This window comes from Molossus molossus, unplaced genomic scaffold, assembly GCF_014108415.1.
Source record: "Molossus molossus isolate mMolMol1 unplaced genomic scaffold, mMolMol1.p scaffold_m16_p_1, whole genome shotgun sequence".
NCBI lineage: Eukaryota > Metazoa > Chordata > Mammalia > Chiroptera > Molossidae > Molossus > Molossus molossus.
The window spans coordinates 101,286,177-101,312,588 of NW_023425344.1; the positions used below are offsets into that span (position 1 = coordinate 101,286,177).

Consider the following 26,412-nt stretch of genomic DNA (forward strand, 5'->3'; position numbering starts at 1 on the left):
AAAAGGAAAAAAAAATTTCCAAAATTCCCTGACCTTCCTTCAGAGAAGCCCTCAAAAAAAGATGACAGATTTTCATATTCATAAATAATCCTTGTGGGCCTGCATGTAGCTAGTCAAAACATGAAGAGGGCTCTAAAATGACAATCACTCATATGAACAGATATCATGGATATAATTTACTTATTCTTACAGATTCATTCTTATCCAAACAATGAATCTTTGTATAGGTTAAAAATTATTCATGTATCAAACTCTGAGGCTACAAAGCCTTCTCCAAAAATTTTTTTGTAACTAAACAAAAAAATACCTGTCCCAATTATGTAATAAAGCTGACTGTGTAACAATCTATATATCTTGATGAATTTGGGGGCAACTGAATACCAAATAATCTGTTTTTAACTATTTCCTCTAATTACTGAAGCTAGTAGTTTCCTTTGTGTTTGATTATACTATCCTTAAGAATCTGCCAAGATCAGATTTCATGTTTTAGATCATGTAAATACGTAAGAAAGTTGCAGTTTTGAAATTTATGTAGGTCAGTAATCATGCACACAAGTGAAAAAACTGAAGATCGTGCTCTTCAGTTTCAATAACATATCTGCACCTATTTTCAAGATAAGATTAGCTTCTCAGTAAGAGTAAGGAAAATGATGACTCATCAGCCATGCAAGCTATAAGGAGACAGCCTCTATCCTTTGATAGCTCAGTTTTTCCAAACTTACTGTTTTCCTGCACCCTGGCCACGAAGCCTGTGAGAGGTATCTGTGGAGTCAACTGAGGCATAGGGGGAGGGGGTGGAGCTATAGAAACTGATAGCAACAACACAGTATGGGGGAAGTAAAACAGATAAAGGAAAGAAAAGGAAACAAAAAGCAGAAGTCAGTTACAAGGACCACAAACATAAGTATGCAAAGAACAGTTTGCAAATGAAACAAAACAAAACAAAAACAAAACAAAAACCTGCAGAACCTTCAAGTTCATTACACACTAGAAAATCTAAAGCTGAGTTGTGTTTAGCCAACTGGTTAATTTTACTTTAAAAAACCCATTCAATTTAACCCTAATTATATTGTTTGGGCAAGATTTAAATTTACTCTTATATTCACTTTCATGCAATGAAAATTTCAAATTCTATGAAAAGGCTTTAAAAAATAGTTAATGGTGAAATACTGATAGAGGTTTCTAGGATATTGTATCTTTGCCATATTTCTATAACCTAACAAGCTCTTCTAGCTTTAGGGTAATGTAAATGAGAACCTAAATATGTTATTATTCCATATATAAATAACTACATTAATCACAGGTTTCCTTTAAAGATTCTTATATACATAAATGTACACATAGCTCTCCATGAAAGACCCTTGTTTGTAAAACAAGGTTATTATTACTCTTTAAGTTGACAATTTTAAAGACATCACTCCTAAATTTACCAGGGAATAAAAGTGCTCCATATACCATGTTAATTGTTGAGTTTTAGGAAATAAGACATCTCTCACAAGTGACCTTCTTTCTTTATATTACTGTTCTGAAAAAGGAAACCTGATTTAACAAAGGTTTAAAATATGCAATTATTTGCATTTAAGTAATTTTTAACAAATCATTAGTAGCTGGAAACATATTCCAATTTTTTTCTGGATAGGACATAATTTATAATAAATATCAAATGCTCATGTGGGCAGCAAATGTATTTAAAATTGTTAACGAACTAAAAGTAAATATACTTATGTTTGCCACTTTGTCTCATTTTAAGAAGGCATAACTGCCAAAGATTGATCAAAAAAGTCAACAGGAACGAATCACAAAATTCAGTTTACTGTTGTCACAAGTGACACTAAATTGACAGAGAAAAACAATTTATTGGTTCCCAAGGATAATGCAATCAAAAGGTTGCTTCAATTAATCCAAGTTAAAAATTTTGTTGGTAAGCATAAAAATTTGAAAGCGGTTCAGTGTTCAAAGAAGCAATAACTTAAAGCAATCAACATTCATTTATGGCTAGAAATACTATTCAATTCACTGACACTGGTCCTTTTTCATTCTGATACTTCATATATAGAAGGCTCTTAAATAAATTAAATGTTACCGTTTTTTATTTAAAAGAACTCCCACAAACCTAAAATAAATTTTTCTAGAAACAACCCTTAATAACTAGTCATGCTGGTTAGTATGTAAAGAAAAAGAAAAGCTTTGCTGTGAAGATACTCATCATTACCACCACATTTAGAAAGAAGAAGAAATATGCACATCAAAACACTAAAAACATTTACATCTACTATCAAAATGCCAACAGTAACTCAGATTTAAGGATAACTAATTTGACAACACATAATGATATATTTAAAATCTGAAGCTAAATTTACTTTACAATATCCAAAAGATAGACATTCGGTAATAAAAATGTCTTGTCTACAAATAAGCAACCCACCTAAGTACTGTTAAAATAAAACTACACAAGCAGCTCAGCCGTTGTGACTCAGTGGTTGAGCGTTGACCCATGCACCAACAGGTCACCAGTTTGATTCCCCCCTCAGGGCACATGCCCAGGTTGTAGGCCCAATCCCCAGTGGGGGCATGCAGGAGGCAGCCAATCAATTTTCTCTCATCGATGTTTCTATCTCTCTCTCACTTTTCCTTCCCCTCTCTCTCATATCAATAAAGAAAAGAAAAAAAAACAAAGTTACACAAACATGGATTAGGTGAAGAGTCACCAGAAACCTTATCTGCCGAATAAATTAAATGTCCAACTGAGGAAAAGAAAAAAATATACATAAAGATGGGATCTAAAAATGTAGGGTAATGTGAAAAAAAGTTCATAAAACTAGTGAGGCTAATAATCAGATAATCTGTGGCCTATTCAGACCCTAGCTACCTTTCACTACCAAAGGAGACCAGGGAAAATGTGAGGTAAATTTCTAATTGGTACAGTGTTTTAGTAGTTTGGATGAAAATGTTAGTCTAGAAAAAGACTAAATTTTAGGATTATCTGTGAATTCTGACATTTTTGCTAAAGTGGTTTTCAATTATGAGTTTTGGGGTGGTAGTGTTTTGTTTTGTTTTTTTGCTATAATACAATTAATCTTTAACCCTAAAATTTAAACAAAAAAACAAGGTAATTTTCCCCCAGCTCTGCTTTAAAATACTTGTTCAGAACATGCATTATAAATAAAAAGAACTTATACCAACTTCCTAAGTAAACATGGAATATTTAGTGTTTTTTAAATTTTCTTTTAGTACTTTTTGATTTTTAAATTACAGTTGATGTGCGATATATTAGCTTAGATTTACAACCAATGAATCTAGTACCCATCTAACACCATACGTACTTATTACAATATCAATGACTACATTCCCTGTGCTGTACTTTACACCCCCATCACTATTCTGTAACTACCAATTTTACTCAGTGTTTTTTCAGTCAACTAATAAAACATGCAGCTCTAAAAAGTAGCTATAAAAGCTATTTGGGGAGAGTGTATTTCAGTCTAGTCCCAGGGATCACCCTCCCAGCCAATAACAAATACTGGACAATAGGCTCATTTCAGATCTCTTTATCTGTTTTTCCTTTATGGAGTATTTTGATATGGAAAGTGAAATTAATAACTACCACAAGCAATTCAAACTTACTGACATTATATGCCCCAACTATTTTCTAATCTTATCTGCTTTTAAATACTGATTGCAGTTAGTGTTGAGATGTGCAATTTGAGGTGAACAAGAAGAAAAAAAAAAATTCTCCCCACTTTATAATTATTCAGAGACAGAATAAGCAAACATCACTAATGTTTTTTAATAGTTTTGAACTCATTTCACTATAGGTTAGCAAGCTTAAAAGTGATAGCCAGCAATTTTGTTATTTTAAAGAGCAACATTCATGTTTTAAATTTTACTGTTATTGAACAGCCTTAAATATCACAATAAAAATAAATTCAATTTAATTAATTTCAGTTTTTCTTCTCTAGTTCTATTTATAGTAATAAAAGTATCATATTAAAGCATCAGTTAAATTTTAATATACAAGTATACTATGACTGAATTATTTGCGAGAAAGTGATAAGCAATTATTTTTTAAATGGTATAATTTAAGAAACAACTTCGTAAAGCAAAAATAAATATAAAATAGCATGATTTCAATTGTTGTCTATCACTGGCAAAAATAACAGGTTCAAATAATATCCTTCAAAAGGAGCTCCACTGGTGGTGTATGCCTGCAAAGCACAAGCTTACTTGAATTCTGAGAATAAAGTGGACCTCCATTAACATGAGGCTGAGCAGAAAATTGAGCAGTCACTGAGGGAGTTCGTCTGTATCCACCAGAAGATGTCGAGGAAGTGGTAGAGTTGTGTCGAGAAATCTGCCTGGTCATTGTGCCATACTGGGAACCAGGAGCAGAGCCCGGGGCCACTGAAAAGCATTAGTCAAAGGCAACCAACAAAGAATTTGAGTACTGTATATCACCTCCAATAGCAGAACAAAGAGAGGTGGACTCTCAGTAAGAAATAGTTATTTTTAAAGCCCACAGCAAAAAATAAAGAGAAAAGCAAAGGTTAAACACAAATAGCTCTATCTCTGAAGTTACAAACAGAAGGGAAAACAGATACTGTGTAGAAAGCTGCAAAAGTAAATAAAGTAACTTTCTTAACCTTGTAATTTAGCATAATCCCAAATGTTTTGCTATTATGTATAAATATTTTCTGTATCATTTTAGAACGCATAGCTGTTATATGTATATTGCTATCTCCAACAAAATAAGTATCAAAAGATAGTATGAAACGCAAAGTGTCAGTTTTTAAATGTGAATATATTAATATCTGGTTTATAGACTTCTTCCTTTCCATGGCCAAATCTTCAGAAGCACAGTATAAGTTTCTATTCAGCCAACTCCAGGTTCAATTATAAAATTTAAAGAGTTAAGTATATTTTCTACACATTGTACTAGAATTTGAATGCTTATTATATTAGCAGTTATCAATACATATTATAGTAGAATCATTTTTAAGAGAAGGAGAACTTCTGGTTCAAAGCTTACATATAATGTCAGATTTCTTGTGTATCTCCAAACTTTAAGAATAACATACTTTTCCTTATCACTTAAATTTTTGTAAAAAGACAGCATCCTAGTTTATTGTCATTCAGTGTCTAATCTTCCCTAGGGGTCATAAAAGTTATTAGATAAAACCGTACAGCACAGGTTGTTCATTAAAAGAATAATTAACATTTTGGAGTTCCCAAGCCATAGGCAGTAACTAATTATTTGAATTATCCATATGCTCATTTTCTAAATAGAAACACATTTTTTAAATAACAGTCTATTCAAAAGCTTTTTGTGAGTAATTCTGGACAGCTAGGTTTTCTAGAAAGCTAAGAAGTAACCCTACAGCCCTGGCCGGTTTGACTCAGCGGTTGGAGCGTCAGCCTGCAGACCAGAGAGTCCCGGGTTTGGTTCCTGCTAGGGGCACATACCAAAAAAAAAAAAGAAGTAACCCTATAAACATTTTTAATAGAATTCTCTCTAAAATAATTTTTATCTACCTCTGACCTATATAAAAGTGTATGAAATCCAAGTTGTTTTCCTTGGTGATTTAAAACCAAAACCCAACTATTTAGCAGTTCCAAACCATGCCTATTTAGAATTTAATATTTTATTATAAAATAAACTGTAATATCAAAGGGTATATGACTGATATATATAACTGTTATATATATAAATTATAAATATACATATATGCATATGGTTATATGCTAATACACATTATAATTATATGTAATGATTTATAACTTATTTATATAAATATAAATATATATATATATATATATATATATATATATATATATATATATATGTTTTAAAAATAAAATAAGGTAAATACCCTGCTCCAAGTAAAAGAATATCACCAATATCATTGAAGTTTCCTGTGTGTCCCTTTCTGGATCCCAAACTCCAAAGGTATGTGTTAAACACGCTCTTTCTTAACTATATATAATTTGTTTTTTAAATCACAGATATATAATCTTAATATATAGAGATTATGAAAATTTATAGATTTTTAAAATAAAATGGTTACGTATTCTGTTGGCTTGCCCTTTTCCCTTGATTTTATTTTTTAAATCCATCCATGTTGATAAGTATGTCAATATATCATTCATTTTTATTGTTATACTTATATGTAAACATTCCACAATTTATCCATTCTATTATTAGACATTTCTGTTACATCCAGAGTTTTGCTATTATTAATACTATTACTATGAACATTTCTAAAAATGGTTCTTGAATTTCTCTAGAACAGTGGTTCTCAAACTTCAGTGCAGATCTGAATTGCATATTAAGAGCTTGTTATATAGCACAGATTGCTGGGTTCCAGTCCTGTTTTTCATTAAGTCAGTCTGGAGTAGGACCCGAGAATTCACATTTCTAACTAATTCCCTCACAGTGATGCTGCTGTTCTGGTGGTCACACTTCAAAGGCCACTGCTCTAGGACACTGGTTTTTAAGCTTTATGGTATCAGGGTTCACTCTTTAAAATTAAAGAGCCTCAAAAAGCTTTGTTGAGTTGGGTTATAATAATAGGGAATAGAAATTAAAACTGATATATCTTTAAAACAAATGAATACACAAATACAACATTCCATTAGCTGTCAAAATAATGATTTTATCATACATCATGTAGCCTCTGCAAAATGCACAGTACCAGAATGAGAATGAAAAAGGCAAATCAATTTCATAAATATATTTCTGACCTCAAAAACTCCATGAAAGGATCTTGGAAATCCCCAGAAGTCCCATAACTGTATTTTGAGCATCAGTACTCTAGGGTTAATATCTAGAAATAAAATTCATAAATCTAAGGTACAAACCCATTTAACTTGACTAGCTAACGAATTACTTCCCAAAGTTAGTGTATCAACTAATAAACTCCGGCAAGCAATGTATTTTGTTACTGCACATCCTCACCAACATTTGTTATAGAGGACTTCGTCATTTTTCATTATCTGGTGGATAAAAATATAGTAGGTCACTGTAGTTTTCATTTTCTTAATTATCAATTAGGTTGAATTTTTTTCACACGGACTTTCTGTAAACAATTTCTATTATTAGGGTCTTTTAATTATCTCCTTTTGCCACTTTTTCTTTGAATATAAATGCAAATGTTTTGAAAAGATATTGCTAGACAGCTTTATTTCACAATGTGAAACTCACCTCTCATTATTTGAAACATCTCATTATCCATTTCTGCCCAGATAACTGATATTGTGTATTTCTAGGCTGAATGGTTTTACATGGAATCTATATTTGGAATTCCTTATATGCTCTATCCAGTCACCCTCAAGTTGGTAACAATTTAATTTTTTTTTATTGAAAAAAATGTTTCATGGCAACTTCAAATGCCTTAAGTACTGGGCTATATCAGTGTTTTACAAATTGTGATCCACACAAAACCTCAGAGCACCCCATCCTGCACATCATTTTCTTTTCCATTTTTCTTCCTTGTATCCCCTACTTTCACTCCAATATTTTGACTGATGTATATGCCAGGGAGTTCCAAATTGTTTCATTTTTTAAAAGTATACATTACTAATAAAAAAAATGTTTTTGAACAATCATTGCTATAATTTTCCTATAAAAATCTAAACAAACAAAAAATACAAACCACATTAAATTGGTTATATATTAAGCATAGGAACATTTCACATTACAGAGAAAGTTATTTTATATTTGTTTTGTGTGTAACTTCAGAGGCCTTTCACCAGAAGAAATTAGTATAAATAGGTTTAATACTTTAACCTTTGCAGCATTACCACTTACAACCTAGTAACTATAAAAGTTAGTACTCTAACAGAGGAGTTTATTATAAATAATGCATAGCAAGTTAAATCACTCCAATGGTTATGCAGTCTCACCTATCACAGTGTTCACTGGGAGAAGTGGTAGAAGAGGTGGTACTGGTGGAGCTCCAGAAGGAGGAGAGACAGAAATGTTTTCTAATAAAATAGTTTATAATTCAGGTCAGAGTGCAAAAAAGAGAACTAAACATTCTAAACAGTATGAAAGTACAATGTTTGGGAAAGAAGAAGAAGAAGAAAAAGAAGAAGAAGAGAGAGAGAGAGAGAGAGAGAGAGAGAGAGAGAGAGAGAGAGAGAGAGACCCACCCATATGTAAAGCATGTTCAAATAAATAAAAATTTTACTAAAGAGGTCATTGAGTTCACACCTGCATTAACTATTAAAAAGATGCCTGTTTTTACAAGTAGCTTTTCTCTTTTTTTCAGCAACATCCTGAAAAGCTAATAAATATTCCCTAACAGTATTAATCATCACCCTTACTTAAAAAAGACATATTTTACACACTACAAAGTCTTCATTTCATTTACTAAAAATCAAGGGACTAATTTAATGCTCTGTAATGATTTCTTAAATTTTTATATAATCTAAAATGTAAAAAAAAAAAAAACTTCTTTTTTTCATCCTATTTTTATATTCATGGTATTCTACTGAAAGAAGTATTGAGTATCATACATAAAGTCACAGAACAAACTAACACAAGTTGAGATAGTAGCCTACAAGGCAACATCAAAACTTACTGATACAAAATTCACATTATAGACACTAATCCTTTGGTTGGAGTATCAATAATATTGGCTTGTTCTTGAAATAATAAACATCATTCTTGACTATGTCCAAGCAAGTATTTCTAAAGCAAAATGGACAAAAAGGTATTTAATAAAGCTATTCAATGTGCTTCATATATAAGGAGAAATGGTAAAACAAACAAACCCTCAAGATTGTGTAAAAACTAATGCAAAAATGATTTTAAATTTGTTGTTAGCATTTATGTTCTGGCAACAATCACATATATTTAATAAATTAACATAATATAACTAAATTATTTTAGGCTTCCATAAACAACCTCATAAATACTATCACATTTCTTTTCCTTATTTTTTAAAAACCCTCACCCAAGGATACTTTTCCATTTTTGTTCAGATAAAGTGGGAGGGAGAGAGAGGGAGAGAGAAAGAGAGAGACATCGATGTGAGAGAGACACATCAACTGGTTGCCTCCCCCATGACCCCGACCGGAGCTGGGGATGAACCGCAACCAAGGTACGTGCCCTTGACCGGAATTGAATCCTCGACTCATTGTTCCGTGGGCCAACGCTCTAACTGCTGAGCCACACCAGCCAGGGCTACTATCACATATTAAAACAGACTAACAGCCCCGGCTAGTGTGTCTCAGTAGTTAAAGCGTCAGCCCCTGGACCAAAGGATCCCGGGTACAATCCGCAGTCAAGGGCACATACCAGGGTTGCAGGTTCGATCTACAACCTCAGTTGGGGTCGTGTGGGAGGCAACCAATTGATCTTCTATGTCTCTCTCTCCCTCTCTCCCTCCCTCCCTCCCGTTCTATGTAAAAATTAATGGAAAAATATCCTTGGGTGAGGATTAACAACAAATGTAAGATTTAAAACAGATTAATAAATAATATACCTGGTCCAACAGTGGGTGGTGAAGGTGTAGGCACGGCAATGGGAATGCCAATACTGCTGCTTCCACTGTTTTCTCGACTTCCACTTCCTCCACTACTTCCACTGCAAAGAAAAAATTGTAAAAAAAGAAATTCTAGTATTTATCCCCCAAACATTACAATAATCAACTCAAAGCCACTAACTACTCCCTTTTATTTTATTTTTTTCTTTATTGATTTTAGAGAGAAAGGAAGGAAGAGGGAGAGAGAGAGAGAGAGAAACATTGATGAGAGAGAACATCGACTGGTCACCTCCCACGTGCCCCCTACTGGGGATTTGGCCCACAACCTGGGCATGTGCCCTTATCTGAAATTGAACTAGCGACCTCTTGGTGCATGGGTCAATGCTCAACCAGTGAGTCACACTGGCCAGGCCTAACTACTCCCTTTTAAAAAACAGTTCAAGCCCAGCCAATGTGGCTCAGTGGTTGAGTGTCGACACATGGACCAAGAGGTCACTGGTTCGATTCTGAGTCAGGGGACATATTCAAGTTGCAGCTGGATCCCCAGTGGGGAGCGTACAGGAGGCAGCCAATTGATGTGTCTCTCTCATTGATGTTTCTATCTCTCTCTCCTCCTTCCCCTCTCTCAAAAAAAAAAAAAAAAAAAATCAAGAAAACACATTTAAAAAAATAAAAAACTGTTCAATACAAATTTTAATCCTAATACATGAAGTGGTTCTTGTGTTTCACTCTACTCACTCTAATGAAAACCAATATAATCTTAACACAGTACTCAGAACAATTAGAAGAGATCATCCGATTTGTGAAATGAATGACCAATAAAATCTTATATACAACGAGTCAACAAGGTTTTATTTAAAACCTGCTATGAACAGCAATAAGGCGGACATGAACCATGGTGTCTTGAATCTCACAGCTAAGAATGAAAAAACAGTGTGACAGATGCCACAAAAGAAAATAAACAAGATGCTGCCCTGGCAAGTGTGGCTCAGTTGGCTGTGTGTCGTCCCATGCACCAAAGTGCTGCCGGTCCAAATCCCAGTCAGGGCACATGCCCAGGTTTTGGGCTCAGTCTCTGGTAGACAGCGTGCAGGAGGCAGACAATCGATGTTTCACTCTCCCATCAATGTTTCGCTCTCTCCCTCTCTCTCTCTTCCTCTCACTCTAAAAAAGAAATCAATAAACTCTTCTTTAAAAAAAAAAAAAAAATTGCCCTGACCAGTTTGGTTCAGTGGTTAGAGTCTCAGCCCGAAGACCAATGAGTCACAAGTTCAATTCCAGTCAAGGGCACATACCTCTGTTGTGGTTCATCCCTGGCCCTGGTGGGGGTCATGTGGGAGGCAACCAGTCAATGTGTCCCTCTCACGTCAATGTTTCTCTCTTTCCCCCTCCCACTCTATCTGAAGATACAAAGAAAGAAAAAAAAAAATGTCCTCGGGTGAGGATTAAAAACAATTTTTTTTAAAAAAAGAAAAGAAAATGTACAAGATGCTATGGAAATTAAATAAAACTTTAACCAGCTTTAGTCTAGAAAATGTATAAAAACTCCCAATCATCTCAAAGAGTGGTTCTAAAACAGGACACTTTCTGGAAAATGAGCAAAACAACAAAAAGGCAGCAGTGAGGTTTCAGTGTGAGGCATTCTTGAATAATTGATACTTTAACCAACTCTCTACGATTTAAATTCCTATGGATTTCTTATCCCTTTTGGTATAAGACCTCACACTGTATAGTTGTTTTTAGTAAGTAATGTGTGCATTTAAATATACGCATGTGCAATTGTAGGCTCCACATTGTATTTTAAAACCAACATCATTGGCCCAGAAAAAATTTCAACAGGGCAAAGACTTTAGAAAATTCTTTCTCTAATGTGATCATTCTGTAATTACATCATCACATTAGTGAAAGAAAAACAAAAATCAGTTTGTATTATAAAAATAGCTTTGATGTGAAGGCCACCCTTAACTCCTTTGAGCCAGGTGGTCAATAGTGTGCGTTGTGACACCAATACATCACAGATACGAATAATTATCCTCTTCTACAATTATTGGCTTTTTTCTAACGTGAGGGTTGGCAAATCATAGCACATAAGCCAAATCTAACTCATGATCTGAATTTTTTTTTTTATCCTCACCCAAGGATATTTTTGCATTCATCTTCAGATAGAATGGGAGGGACAGAGGGGGAAAGAGAGAGAGAGAGAGAAACATCGACTGGTTGCCACCCACACCACACCAACTAGGGCCGGGAACAAACTGCAACCGAGGTATGTGCCCTTAGCGGGAACCTAACCCGGGACTCTCCAGTCTGCAGGCCAACGCTCTAACCGCTGAGCCAAACCGGCCAGGGCCATGATCTGATTTTTTATAACCAGTGAGCAAAGAATGTTTTTTACATTTAGCTGAAAAAAAAATCAAAAGAGAAATATTTTATGACACATTAAAACTATAGAAAAGTCAAATTTCACTACCATATATAAAATATTACTAGAAGACAGCCTCACTCGAGTGTTGTCTGTGGCTGCATTCATGCTACAATGGGGAGCTGAGTAACTGCAATGGAGAAGACATGGCCCCCAAATCCTAAAATACTGACAATATGGCTGTTTATAAAAGTCTGTTGACCCCTGTTCTAACAGAATGAACTTCTGAAAAAAAGAACTTACATTTTATTGATATATCCCTAGTATCTAATTAAGTAACTCTTAAGAGCTGATTGTTGAATATGACTAAACTAAAGGGGAAAACCATGCTTTAATATAATAATTCAATGACAAACATAAAAAAGAACAATTTTATTCCTAACTGAACTTGACCTGATACAATAACTGCAGATATCAATATAAGAATTTATTTACTAACAGCAGCAATAACAACAAATGTCAATTACTTCAAATCTAAGAGCCAGACACCCTCTTTAGTTAAAACCCAAAAAATGATTCTGCTAAGTTGTATCTCTAATATATCAACCCAAAAGTCAAGGTAAGGAGAGGTTCTTCCCTAAGGTATTAAGTGAGAGGCAAAAGTGAAGAATAAAACAAATTAAGCTATAACAATAAATTCATCTGCCTTTATAAAAGTGCCCCAAAATGGAGTAGCTACTTTTTCAGGGAGAAGGTAGAGGTGATAATTGGGAAAAGGCCTGAGGAGTACTTCTGTGTTGTTGGTAATGTTCCATTTTTTGACCTGGGTAACAGTTACATGAGTGTGTTCAATTTGTATTAACCCATTAAGTTACGTACTTAATAAAGTGTATGCTTTCCTAAATATATGTTATGTTCCACAACCAAGTTTTAAAAAAATTCACTGAGCAGTTGATTTCTAGAACTTTTAAAAGACAATTTATACAGTAACATATTCTATAGTATATCAACTCTCTTAATTCTTCCTCAGATCTAAGCTAGGTCTTCTTTCTTCCAACCTCTTAAAGTTTATTTTTTATTTTTATTTATTTTTATCCTCACCTGAGGGCATTTTTCAAGATTTTGTTCAGATAGAGCGGAAGGGGGAGAGGGGGAGAGAGAGAGAGAGAGAGAGAGAGAGAGAGAGAGAGAGAGAGAGAGAGAGAGAGAGAGAGAAACATCGATGTGACGGGGACACATTGAGTGGTTGCCACCCACACGACCCAATCAAAGCTGCGGACAAACTGCAACCGAGGTACGTGCCCTTAGGGGGAACCAAACCAGGTCTCTCCAGACCACAGGCCAACGCTCTAACCGCTGAGCCAAACTGGCCAGGGCCAACCTCTTAAAGTTTAAATCACATTGCAGAATTTCTGACATTTAACCTCTTATCCAAAAATATTTAAGAGTGGTTACCTTGATCTTTTTTAAAAGACTATTTCAAGAAACATTCTTTAGCCTATATCCAAATATACATCTGTACCTCTGTCAAAAGGAAAAAATAGCAGCAATCTGCATATAATATAAACATACTATTTAAAAATCTAAAAAACAGAAGTTATAACAGAAACATACACAATATTATTACCTCAACTTTTATACTCTGTATTAATATTATGGTATTTCACTCAGCAATTGTATAGGGTTTGTAACCAGTCAATAACCCCCATTATCAAATGGTCAAAGGCTTGACCTGAAGGATTACCTGTGTGTCCTCGGTCTCTGATTTAAAGAAGCTGTCCTGCCTGGGCTATGCTGACTTCCAAGCCTAGCAGGACTGGTCATGTAGTCATTAGGAACTGTTGGGGGTTTAACAGGTTCCAGGGTTTTGTAAGGAGTATTCCGTCTAAAGAAGCATTAGAAAAAGGAATAATGAATAAGAAAGATAAAATAGTATTTCCCACCAAATATGTGATTGTCCCTTTGTAACCAAAAAGAACACAAGTTTTTTTGTAATTTATTGATTTGAGAGCAAGAGAGAGAGAGAGAAACTTCTACCTGTTATTTATGAATTCATTAGTTGCCTCTTGTATATGCCCTACTAAAGATAAAACCCATAACCTTGGCATTTAGAGATGGCATTCTAACCAACTGAGTGAGCTACCCAGCCAGAACTAGATCACGAGATTTTAAAAAATTTAATATTAAAGTTTGTTTTAAAAAATTCTTAATTGGAGTATATGAATTTTGTTACTTTTCGCAAAAAATTTATTATCTTTTCTTAGGAAAACCATAGGAAAGGATAATTTAAAAGTCTAACCCTATTTCTAAATGTAACGGTCATAATTTTTTAAATGCTCAATAATATCAAACTTTTAAATATATATTATTCCCAGTTCAGTCACTCACAAGCCACTGTCCTTATACATTATGAAAGCTAAATATCTCTTCTACAATTTATTCCTACCTCATTATGGAACTATATGGACAATGGACAAGTACAGTACATTCTGACTCTAGATGTAATGCCATTAGTTTTTCAATAAATGATTTTAACTTTTCTACTTAATAACTTAATATGTTTCATGCAGGGGCAAGGAGTTTATAGAATGAAAATAAAAATTAAGGGTCTATTTAAAATGCTGATTGTTGATTACTATTACTATAAAATAATGACTCCCCAGTCCTCCACTAAAAGCAAGGGCTCTAATATACTATTTCCTATGCTGAGGTGAACAATCTTTCAGAAATGTCTTACCAAATATTCACAAATTTATTGCATTGAGAACTGAGAAGGAAGAAGCCACCAATTGTTATCTTTTTTGCTTCTCTAACTGACCTTCTCACAAAGCTACTCAAGTATGAAGGGCCCTAATATTAACAACACAAGCACAGTTAAAAATATTCCAGGTAAAGATCCCCTAAGTCTTAGATGGAAAGTAATAGGGGAAACAGAAAAACTTTAAGTTACCAAGCCAAACTACATAAAATAGACCACTTATTCAAAGTTCTGTAATATAAATATTGTAAATACACATGAAAGCACCATATGGAATGAATACACTGGTCATTTCATTGAAATAAACTTAAAGTCAAATTGAATGATAAATAATGCTCATTTCTACACATACAAAAGAACTTGTCTAGTACAGACTTCTATAGAGAATATTATAAAACAAGTAGATTCATTTTAGATTCTGTTCAAGGAAGAACCAAAATGAATTTGTAAAAGGTAGTGTCACACTGAGAGCGGTCCACAGAAAGGATCCATACATTTACTTAAGTCACAGAATCATTTTTTCCTTTAGCATATAAATTTTTTTGTAAAATGCACTTGAATTCTTACCCCAACGTTCCCCGGCCTGACATGGGAGGACTTGGTGGTTTCTGAGTAGGAGGATTTGTTCTCGACAGTGTGCCAGTTCTTGCAGGCTGGTTATTTCCATGCTAAAATACAGAAAAAAGAGCTTTTATTTTTATATCAAATTGTTCTCTTGATGTTTTGCTACAATGTATTATTATTTTTTTAAATATCAGAATGTGAAGTAAGGATTCCCAGACAGTTTTAACAACAGATTTTGGTTATACATTTTAAAAAGTCAAGAAACCACTTGCACTTGACTTTTCCTATTATTCATACCAATATATGGCAAAATACAGATGAGATTATTGGATTTTATACGTTATTTTATTGTTAAACATGTTCACTGAGATCAAACTTATCTGCATTCAAATGTTGAGTTTCCTAAAATTTTTGAAATGTGTGCATGAATATAAACTACAGATCTCAGTATCGATTTGCTAAAATATTCATCTGAAAATTCATCTTTACCCTAACAACTAAGTAACAAAGTCATATATGATGTCTGGGAAACCTCCTAATTATAAGTCAATAAAAGCAAGGCAACTATAAAAAAATAAGCAAAGCAATAAATGTTAGCAAAATTAATGTTCCTATATAAATGCAGATGTCAATATATCTTTGATATATTAACACATCCAAGCTAAATGTAGCTAGTTTGTACTGAGTTTGAGTATATTTAATCTACATAAATCCTATGGGGAAAAGCAGACAGAAGTAGAAAGAGTTTTCAAGTTTTAGTGGCTCTGCAGCCACTATCAATATAGAGGTAAAACTGTGGATCAAATGATAAATAATATCTCTTACCTTGGCTTTTAGCCACTTTACGTTGGCAAAAAAAGGGGGAAAAAAGTAGAAATTAATTCTAAATAAGTTATATCTATTAGGACAGGTTTACATTTACAGTCATTCAATTCATGTTAAAAAGCTTTTACCCAGCCATTATTTCAAATATTTTGTAAAGAAAAATATATCTATAAGCAGCTGGGAAATATCCAAGTGTACCACATATTTTTGAAAAGAAAAATATATTAATAAGGAAACCACCACTTACTTATGCCAATCTCATGCAGGCCCAATAATTACTTAGTTCTGTATTTTATCCTTTGGAACTAATTCAACTGAATCACAGATGATAAACTTTGATTTGAAAACAAATACTGTAACACATGATATGGAAGGCTACTTTAATGCATCTGTGTACAAGACCTAAGACATGACTGGATAATAAATGCCTGAATATGAGTATCCATTATTTGAAAAGCAGTACAGTATTTTTTTTACTATTTTATTTTATTTTAATTTATTTTATATATTTTTCTATTGATTTTTTAGAGAGAGAGGAAGGGGGAGAGAGAGAAAGAAACATCAGGGTGAGAGAGAAACATGGATTGGCTGCCTCCTGAACGCCCCCCACTGGGGATCAAAACCCACAACCTGGGCATGTGCCCTGACAGGGAATAGAACTGGGACTTCTCAGTCCATGGGACAACGTTCAATCCACTGAGCCACACCTGCCAGGCAGTACAGTATTTTTAAAATGGTAAACTGCAAATATTAAAATTCAAAATAACAGGTTACTTCAAATTCAGAAAAATGATCTAACACCTTACTGTCTAAAAACAAAATCACTATGCAGAGTAATAGCTTAGCCAGATTTTAAATACAGAATAAACAGAGGCTGGAAACCCTCTTGCTTGTAACTTATGAATCTAAATCTGAGCAGATCAACACTCGTAGGAAGTTACAGATTTAGTTCTAAGTTTTCTTCTGCACCAGTTTAGCCCGAATTCAAAATTGAAGAAAAGCTGCTCTGATCCTAAAGGCTATGTCTATGAAACATGATTAGTTCATATGTGAAATAATATGTACATATGTAAATAATATAAAATAATGTGTACAGTCCTAGTACTACTAGTACTAGGCCACTTAAGAAAAAATATTGCCAGGTTGTAGAATCTAACTTTTTATCACGTTTTAGGGTTTCAAGTTATTTCTGTAATAGGTGCTGTTCTAAATACATATCTATCATTTTTTAGATGATCATAAAAACAACATTAAGGACATCATCCAAAGAAGGAATGTACTTTGTCTTAGTTATAACATTTCTAGAAACTGCCAGAATTTTGGTGTCCTTTAAATGTTTGTTTAGAATATTATTCACTTTTATCTGGAAATAATGTCTGGAATTCTACCTAGCCACTACATTTCACATCTGGATTTAGAAATTAAACCTCTATAAAATTATCATCCTTGGAGAAAAGCTATATTAGAAAGATTTAATTAAATAAGTAGTGATTGTACTGGCCGGTTTGGCTCAGCAGTTAAGAGCATCGGCCCACGAACCAAACAAGCAGTGATCTTTTTTAAAAAATCAGAAAACTAGAGAACTAAAGCAGCATTGAGACCGTTATTGAAAAAATAATTGTTTTTGCACTAATCTAACACACTCACAAAATATAAACAAATATGCCACATAAAAGCTTCTGAGAGACACTATTCTGACAGACCACCCATCCTCCTACCCCAGTCAAAAACAGATTTTAAGCCCTTGCCAGTTTTGCTCAGTGGTTAGAGTAATGGCCCACAGACCAATGAGTTGTGGGCTTGATTCAGGTCAAGGGCACATACCTCGGTTGTGGTTTGTGGTTAGTCCCCAGCCCATGTCAGGTGGTGCGCAGGCAGCCAACTGATGTGTCTCTCTCATGTCAATGTTTCTCTTTCTCTCTCTCCCTCCCTCCCTCCCTCCCACCCCAGATAAATGGAAAAATATCCTTAGGTAAGGATTTTTTAAAAATTGGGAGAAGCCCTGCCAGTGTGGCTCAGTTAGGTGGAAGTTATCCCACGCACCGAAAAGTTGCTGGTTCAATTCCCAGTTAAGGCACAAGCACTGGCTGTGGGTTCAATCACCGGCAGGGGGGGTGCCAGGAGGCAGCCGATTGATGTTCTGTTCTCACACAGATGTTTTTCTTTCTCTCTCTATCTCCCTTCCTCTCTCTCTGAAAAGAAAAAAGAAAGAAAACAACAAGGACTATGGCTGAATGAGGGAAGGCTGCTTGAGACCCAGGCATTTCTCTTAAAGGGCCTTTGCGCAGACGTACTCGGACTCACTCCCTCCGAGTTCCAGCACTAGGGAAGCAGCTTGAAAGACACCAGGCACAAACAGAGAGGAACTGAACTGTATGACATCAGGGAGAGAGCTGGAGGGACAGCTTTCTCCCAGAAAGAAGTACTGGAAGAGGTCACTGATAAGCCCTCCCCGCCCACAACAGAGCCAACAGGCAGACACCATATCTGAGATTCCATTAACCTGGCTAACGATGTTGACCCTGCCCTGAGTCCCGGTGCCACCCAACTTGCAGGCCCACCCAGGCTATTTACAGTGGCTTTTATTTACAAATGGCCTGTCATGGCTCCTGTGTCAGAGTTTCCTATACTCCTTCAAACAAGCAGCATCTAGCTTCTTCATGTACTGAAATTCTAAGTAGCCCCAGGCCCAGGAATAGTGGCAGCTGGCCCTGGTTCACAGCTTGGCCTCTCCTGGGCATCTCTCCTCTAAACCCAGCACAAGTAGCAGCCATCTGCAGCTTGCTATGTAGCTTATTTTGGGTGGCTCTGGGCACAACTCAGGTGGTGACTGACCTTGGCCTGAACCTCCCAGTAGTCCCCAGAACCAGCACACCCAGTGCTCAGCTTCAGACTGTGTTGAAGCACCACCCAACCAACTCCACAAGCAATACGCTCAAGGGGTAGACTCAGCAGGCACCAGAGCCCTGATGAAGTAAGTCCTGCTCCACGGGGTGGGCCCCCGCACAGCTGACATTCCACAGTGATCATAGACAGTCCTTGCAGCTGATCGGCCTGAGAATAAACCCCTCCCCCTTGACATACCAACAGTAGTCAAGCCTTAACTACAATGGGAGGGTAGACACAGCAAATACAGGGCACACCTGGACTGCCCAGCTCAGGTGAATAAGGAGACTGAGCCACTGGGCCCTACAGAACATCTGCTACATTAGGCCACTCTTCCAAGACAGGGAGATGTAGCAGTTCTACCTAATACATAGAAGCAAACACAAGGAGGATTACACAATTAGAAAACAAGAAACGTATCAAATAAAAAACGGAACAAAATTCCAAAAAAAGAAATAAAATGGAGACAAGATATCTACTAGATGCAGAGTTCAAGACATTGGTTATAAGTTACCCTCAATGAACTTAGGGGAAGAGTAGATGACCATATAGAAAACATTATCAGCATAAAAAAGTACATGGAAACCACAGAAAAGAACAATTCAGAAATAAAGGATACACTAACTGAAATGAAGAATAATTTACAGGAATCAACAGTATAGTACATGAAGCCAAGTATCAAAATAGACATTTGGAATGTAAAAAAACAAAAAACACTCGATCAGAAAAGCAAAAAGAAAAAGAATACAAAAATATGAGAATACTGTGAGGAGCCTCTGGGACAGCTTCTAGTGTAGCAACAGTCACATCATGGGGGTGCCAAAAGGAGAAAAGAGCAAGAAATTAAAAATCTACTTGAAGCCCTGGCCAGTTTGGCTCTGCGGTTAGAGCATCGGCCTGCAGACCAGGGAGTCCCGGGGTTCGATTCCAGCCAAGGGCAGATACCTCGGTTGAGGTTCATCCCTGGCCCAGGTTGGGGTCATGCGGGAGGCAACCAATCGATGTGTCTCTCTCACATCTCTCTCTCTCTCTCTCTCTCTCTCTCTCTCTCTCTCTATCTATCTATCTCCCCCTCCCTCCCACTCTATCTGAAGATCAATGTAAAAATATCCTCAGGTGAGCACAAAAAAAAAAAGTAAAAATCTATTTGAAAAAATAGTGACAGAAAATTTCCCTGATGTGGTGAAGGAAATAGACACACAATTCCAGAAAGCAGAGAGTCCCAAATAAGATGAACCCAAAGAGGCCCAAACCAAGACACATCATAATTAAAATGCAAAAGGTTAAAGACAAAGAGAGAATCTTAAAAGTAACAAGAGCCTTGTCCAGTGTGGCTCAATAGTTAAGAGTGTTGGCCCTCACACTGAAGGGTAGGGGGTTCAATTCCCAGTCAAGGGCACATACCTGGGTTGCAAGACTGATCCCTGAACCCAATTGGGGCACAAGCAGGAGGCAACCAATCAATGTGTCTCTCTTTCTCCTTCCCTCTCTCCCACTGTTTAAAAAAAAAAAAAAAGGAAAACATATCCTCAGGTGAGAATTAACAACAAAAAAGCAGCAAGAGAAAAGCAGTTAGTTACCTACAACGAAACTCCCATAAGACTGTCAGCTGAATTCTCAACTAAAACTTTGCAGGCCAGAAATAATTGGCAAGAATATTCGAAGTGATGAAAAGCAAAGACCTACCACTAAGATTACACTACCCAGCAAAGCTATCATATAGAATGGAAGAACAGATAAAGAGTTTCACAGACAAGGCTAAGCTAAAGGAGGGGTTCATCACCACCAAACCAGTATTGCCTAAAATGTTAGAGGGTCTTCTTTAAGAAAAGGGAAAAAAGAATAAAAATATGAACAATAAAATGGCAATAAATACATTATCTATCAACAATTGAATCTAAAATACAAAATAAACAAACAAACAGAACAGAATCAGACTTATAGATACAGAGAACATTTTGACAGTTGCTGGACAGGAGGTGTGTTGGGGGAATGGGTGAAAAACGTGAAGGAATTAAGACCTACAAACGGGTAGTTACAGAATTGTCATGGGAATAAAAAATACAACATAGAGAATATAGCCAATAATATTCTAATAACTATACATAGTGTCAGACAGGTATGAGATTTATTGGGATGATCACTTAGTAAGTTATATAATGTTTAGTCATTAGAGTGTACACCTGAAACTAATATGTCAACTGTAATTGAAAAAGAAAAAACAAAAACAAAAAACACATTTTAAAATATCCTGCATAACAATATGAATATGCTTAATGCTCTAGAACTGTGCACTTAAAATGCTTAAGTGGTAAATTTTATGTGATTATATTTCACCACAATTATTTTAAGTTTAAAAAAAAAATTTGAATCTAAATATCCATATATTACAAAAAAGTAGACTGCCCAAACTCACATCTGTATACTTTCAGTATATATCATGCTGTATTTATACTTCACATTTATACATATATGATGAAATAGTTGAATATCATCCAAAATTCCCTTGTAAAATGTGGTTTCATCTTATCCTCTGCTAAGTACTATGTATTAAACAATTATTAGTGAAGGGACACTAGAGTATATTCACTTCTAAGCTGGTAACAGAATATTTTTCATGAGTATATATTGCTTTGGTAGAAAGAAAAATCAAGATTAGGCAAAAGAGTAAGAAGAGTGAGTGAATGAGTGAGTGTGTGTTTATGCACACATATACATGTATAAAGTATATATGATTTTTAATCCAAAGACACATTAATAATACAAAATAAGTTGCTCCAGATTCTCAAAATCCAAATCCTACAGATCAATCTAGTTTAAAATAATGAAAAACTTAAATTAAAATTGAATTCAAGCTCTTACACAACCCTAGCCACATCTTTGGGTAAAATAAGAAACAAACAAGCAGCCTCCTCTACATCTGCAAAGTGTCCCAACTTGACATATAATTTCCAAGCATGACAGCGAAGGGGAGAGTCTAATAGTCTCAGGGAAGGGTAGAATAAAGGTAAATGTCAGCCCGGCCAATATGGCTCAGTAGACTGAGCAATGTCCCACGGACTAAGAGATCCCAGTTCAATTCCTAGTCAGGGCACATGACTGGGTTGCAGGTCCCCAGTATGGGGCAAGCAGGAGGCAGTTGGTTGATGTTTCTTTCTCACACTGATGTTTCTATCTCTCTCTCCCTTACTCTCTCTAAAAATAAACAAACAAAAAATATTTTTTAAAAAAAAGTCAATGTTATCAATTATACTCCCCTCTTGACCAGGAATACCAGATAATTCAGAATGCAACAATAGCACAGGTCATATCAGCCAGCTACGAAAAGCTTCAAGATTCTAGCTGACTCCTAAAAATGATTATAAATATTCTGAAGACCAAGAACAAAATCAAATAATGGTCCTCTAGGAAAACGGCTGTCTGTCAAATTTCAGAGGAATAGTTTATCCTGAGCAGAGATGGCTAAAGAATTCAGGTCAGGAGAAAGGCAAGATGGCTGCAGTCTAAGGATGTTTCATCTGCTTTCTCCAAATACAGGCCTGGACTTGTGGTTAAACTGCAGAACATTCAACTTGAAAAACAACCTGAGAAAAGCTGACTAGAAATACTGCAAGCAATGAGCATAGAGAGTGGAAAGCAGAAGATATTTAGGGGGGGGGGGGGGGGGGAGATGTGCCAGCAATCCAGGGAGAGCTGTGGCACTGGAAGGAGAGGAAAAGACTGCCTGCCCTTCCTAAAATCTACAGGAACCACCCCCAACACAAGTATGTTTAAATCCTCCGGAGTGGTCCTGACTGCTGTGGAGGAAAAGAAAGCAGCCCAGAACAAATACATACAAGTGGCTAGCCCCAAAGTCTACTCAGTGTCTGGACTAGGAAGTCCCCACCCACTGGATTACCTGAGATCCTACCCCAAAGGGCTTCAGCTAGGAGGCCCAGGGCCAGGCCAAGATAGCCATTCACATTGGCCTGCACCAGAGACCTGCCCAAGAAGACAGGGACCACACCCAAAGGGCCAGATCCAACAACATTATAGCATAATACAGTGAGCACCAAAAATAGCAGATCCAAGGTTTCTTGTTGTTTTGGGGTGTGTGTGTGTGTGTGTGTGTGTGTGTAATTTTAATTTTTAATTCCTTTTTTCCCCCATTTTTAACTTTTTTATTCTACATCTTATTCAATTTAGCATTATTACTTTATAAAATTACTATTAGTTCAGTCATTTTCTACCTTTTATTTTTCTAATACTTACCCTATTTCTTGTATCTACCTTCTTTGCTTTCATATTTATTTTTTTTCTCCCTCTCCTAACTCTTTAGATCTCACAACTTCTAGTATTCTGTGTGTGTGTGTATGTGTTCATCTTTTAATTTTTTAAAAATATATTTTTACTGATTTTTTTTTAGAGACAGGAAGGGAGAGAGAGAGAGAAACATCGATGTGAGAGAGATACATCAATCAGCTGCCTCCTGCACGCCCCCTCCTGCACGCCCCCTACTAGGGGTTAAGCCCGCGACCTGGGCATGTGCCCTGACTGAAATCAAACTGGGACCTCTCAGTACAAGGAATGGTGCTCAATCTACTGAGCAATGACCTGCCAGGCTGTTTGTCTTTTAATCTTTTTGTTGAGACTGGTGCTTTTATCATTGTTGACGCTGATATTTTTTTCAGGTGATTTTTAGTTTCATCTGTTTTTTGCCTTGACTTCTTTACTTTCATATACATATATTAGATATATTTTTCTCCTTTCAGTTATTTCAGTCTCACACCTTCTAGTAGAGTGTGTGTGTGTGTGTGTGTGTGTGTGTGTGTGTGTGTGTTTTCTTATCTTTTAATCTTTTAATTGAGGCTGGTGGGTTGTTTTTTTTTTTTTGGTACGTGCCTCTAAGGGGAACCGAACCTGGGACTCTCTGGTCCTTAGGCCAATGCTCCAACCGCTGAGCCAAACCGGCCAGGGAGAGGCTGGTGCTTTTATCATTGTTGATGTGCTCATGCATTTTTTTCCCCAGGTTCCTTTTGGTTCGGTCTAGGGTTACCTTGACTTCCTTCCTTTCTTTTTTTCCCCTTTTCTCCCTCTTCTAATTCATTTAGTCTCACGCCTAATAGTATTGTGTGTGTGTGTGTGTGTGTGAGAGTGAGAGAGAGTGAGAGAGAGAGAGAGAGAGAGAGAGAGAGTGCTTTTTGTTTGGTTGTGTGTCTTTTAATCTTTTTGTTGAGGCAATTGCTTTTATTATTGTTGATGCTGATTTGGGGGGGTGGTCTTCTTGGGTTAGTCTGGTATTGCTTTGTTTTGATCTGTCAACACTAATATAACAGGGTCGATAGGGCAGGGGTTGAGACTCACATTAACAACCCGGAAGGCTGAGACCACCCGCAAACAGAAAATGGCAATCAAGACCCAAATTCAACAGGAGAGCTCATATAATCCACACAAGGGTCCTTCCTATAACACCCAGCTCAGAAGATCAAGGAGACTATTCCACTGGGCCCCACAAGACGACCACCACACCAAGACTGGGAGGCACAGCAGTCTTAACTGATACACATCAACCTGCCTACGCATCCCAGTGTGCCTCACCTGGCCCCAAACTATCGGACTACTAAAATGATGAGGCAAAGAAACAACCCCCAAATGAAAGTAAAGGAGGAATCACCAGAAAAGGAACTACATGAAATGGAGGCAAGCAGTTTGTCAGACAAAGAATTCAAAGCAATGGATTTAAGGGTGTTCAAGCCACTTAATGAGAATTACAAGCAACTTAATGAGAACTGCACTAGCATAAAAAAAGAGATAGAAAATATGAATAAAAATCAAGTGGAAATAAAGAATGACATATCTGATACAAAAAATACTTTGGAAGGACTTAATAGTAGATTAGAAGAAGATGAAGACTGAATAAGTGAAATAGAAGACAAAGTAGGAAAAAAACACCCAATTAGAGCAGCAAACGGAAAAAAAAAATTAAAAAGCAGGAAGAGAATTTAAGGGAACTGTGGGATAACACAAAATGTAATAACATGCACATCATAGAGTACCAGAAGGAGAAGAATTGAAGAAATAGAAATAACAGAAAACTTCCCTAACCTAGTGATGGAAAATAATCAATAAATTGACAAATAACAAGAGTTGGTGAGAATGTGGAGAAAAGGGAATCCTAGCACACTGTTGGTGGGAATGTAGCTTGGTGCAACCACTGTGGAAAGCAGTATGGAGTTACCTCAAAAAATTAAAAATAAACTGTTTTATGAGCCAGAGATCTCACTTCTGGGAATATATCTTAAGAATCCTGAAACACCAATCAGAAAAAATACATGCACCCCTATGTTCATAGCAGCACTATTTACAATAGCTAAGATCTGGAAACAGTATATTAGTAGATGAGTAGATAAAAAAGCTCTGGTACGTTTATACAATTGACTACTATGCAGCCATAAGAAAGATCTTGTCCCTTTGAGACAATGTGAAGGGTAGCAAGTATTATGTTAAGTGAAATAAGCCAGTTAGCAAAAGACAAGTATCCTATGATCTCACTTATGTGTAGACTATTATTAACAAAATAAGTTGATGAAGAAAACTGATCCAGAGACATGAATGTAGGGAACAGACTGACAAACCTCAGAGGGAAGGAGGGGTTGGGGGAAGAGATAAACCAAGGAATTTATACACACATATGCATAACCAATGGACACAGATAACAGTGTGGTGAAGGTGGGGAGGAAGGGATGGGACTGAGGAGGAAGGTAACAAAGGGGGAAAAAAGAAGGATATATGTACTAAAAATAATTAATAAAGACTGCTGATAAAGCAAAAAAATCAATGAATAAAGAGGCGGTAGTTTAGAAACAAACAAAAAAAGACAACAATGTTCACAAGGGAAAATACACACAAAAAAACCCCAACATGTATACCTAAGCATGTGCTCATGTGTGAATATGTTTATTATTTCACTTTAAATGAAACAGTGTTTCACATAATATTCTTACTTTACTTACAAATATGTATTACCGAGATGTATAAATGAAGAGCAAAAATAAGTAAATAAATAAACAAACGAATAAATAAAAGAATTCATGTCATTCTAGGTGCTTGAAAATTGACCCATAAATATCAAAAGAGTTGACAAGCTACAGGTATCCTTCAAGGGCAATTAATTCTCCCATGCTAAGAAATGAACATGGGTAACAAATAATCTCCTAAAAGGTGAGGGGTGGAGGACAGCAGGGAATGGTTCACAGAGCAAAATTACATAAATTTTATTTCTCCTAGGTTGCTACAATTACATGCACATCCATGTAGATGTACCACTATATACAGATATTTAGAAATAAAAGTTTAAAGAATTTATAAATTATTTTCTAAGCAAATCTTAAAAGCATGTAAATTTTTACTTTTAAATATTCTTTGAGTAGTGAAAGCAAGACATGGTATTCACAACACAAATGCATAATATTAGTCTAGGATACTAATGGCTCAATTGATGAATAGCCATTTCAAGTTTTAATAGCTTCTTGATTATATAGCCTATTCCACAA

General features: G+C 35.7%; 1 protein-coding gene across 8 annotated transcripts in view; it reads right to left on the minus strand.

Annotated features, from left to right (window-relative positions):
* ABI1 (abl interactor 1) overlaps nt 1-26,412 on the minus strand; it is a 134,498-nt gene that overhangs the window by 9,321 nt on the left and 98,765 nt on the right. The window contains exons 4-10 of one of the 8 annotated variants that reach the window (XM_036257601.1): nt 15,995-16,009; nt 15,173-15,273; nt 13,592-13,732; nt 9,486-9,586; nt 7,900-7,980; nt 4,225-4,401; nt 723-809 (exon numbers count right to left, since the gene is read on the minus strand). In XM_036257601.1, coding sequence (XP_036113494.1) covers nt 723-809; nt 4,225-4,401; nt 7,900-7,980; nt 9,486-9,586; nt 13,592-13,732; nt 15,173-15,273; nt 15,995-16,009 — 703 coding nt within the window. The remainder of the gene's footprint in view (nt 1-722; nt 810-4,224; nt 4,402-7,899; nt 7,981-9,485; nt 9,587-13,591; nt 13,733-15,172; nt 15,274-15,994; nt 16,010-26,412) is intronic. The other 7 variants (XM_036257595.1, XM_036257602.1, XM_036257597.1 and 4 more) reach the window with 7 other exon arrangements.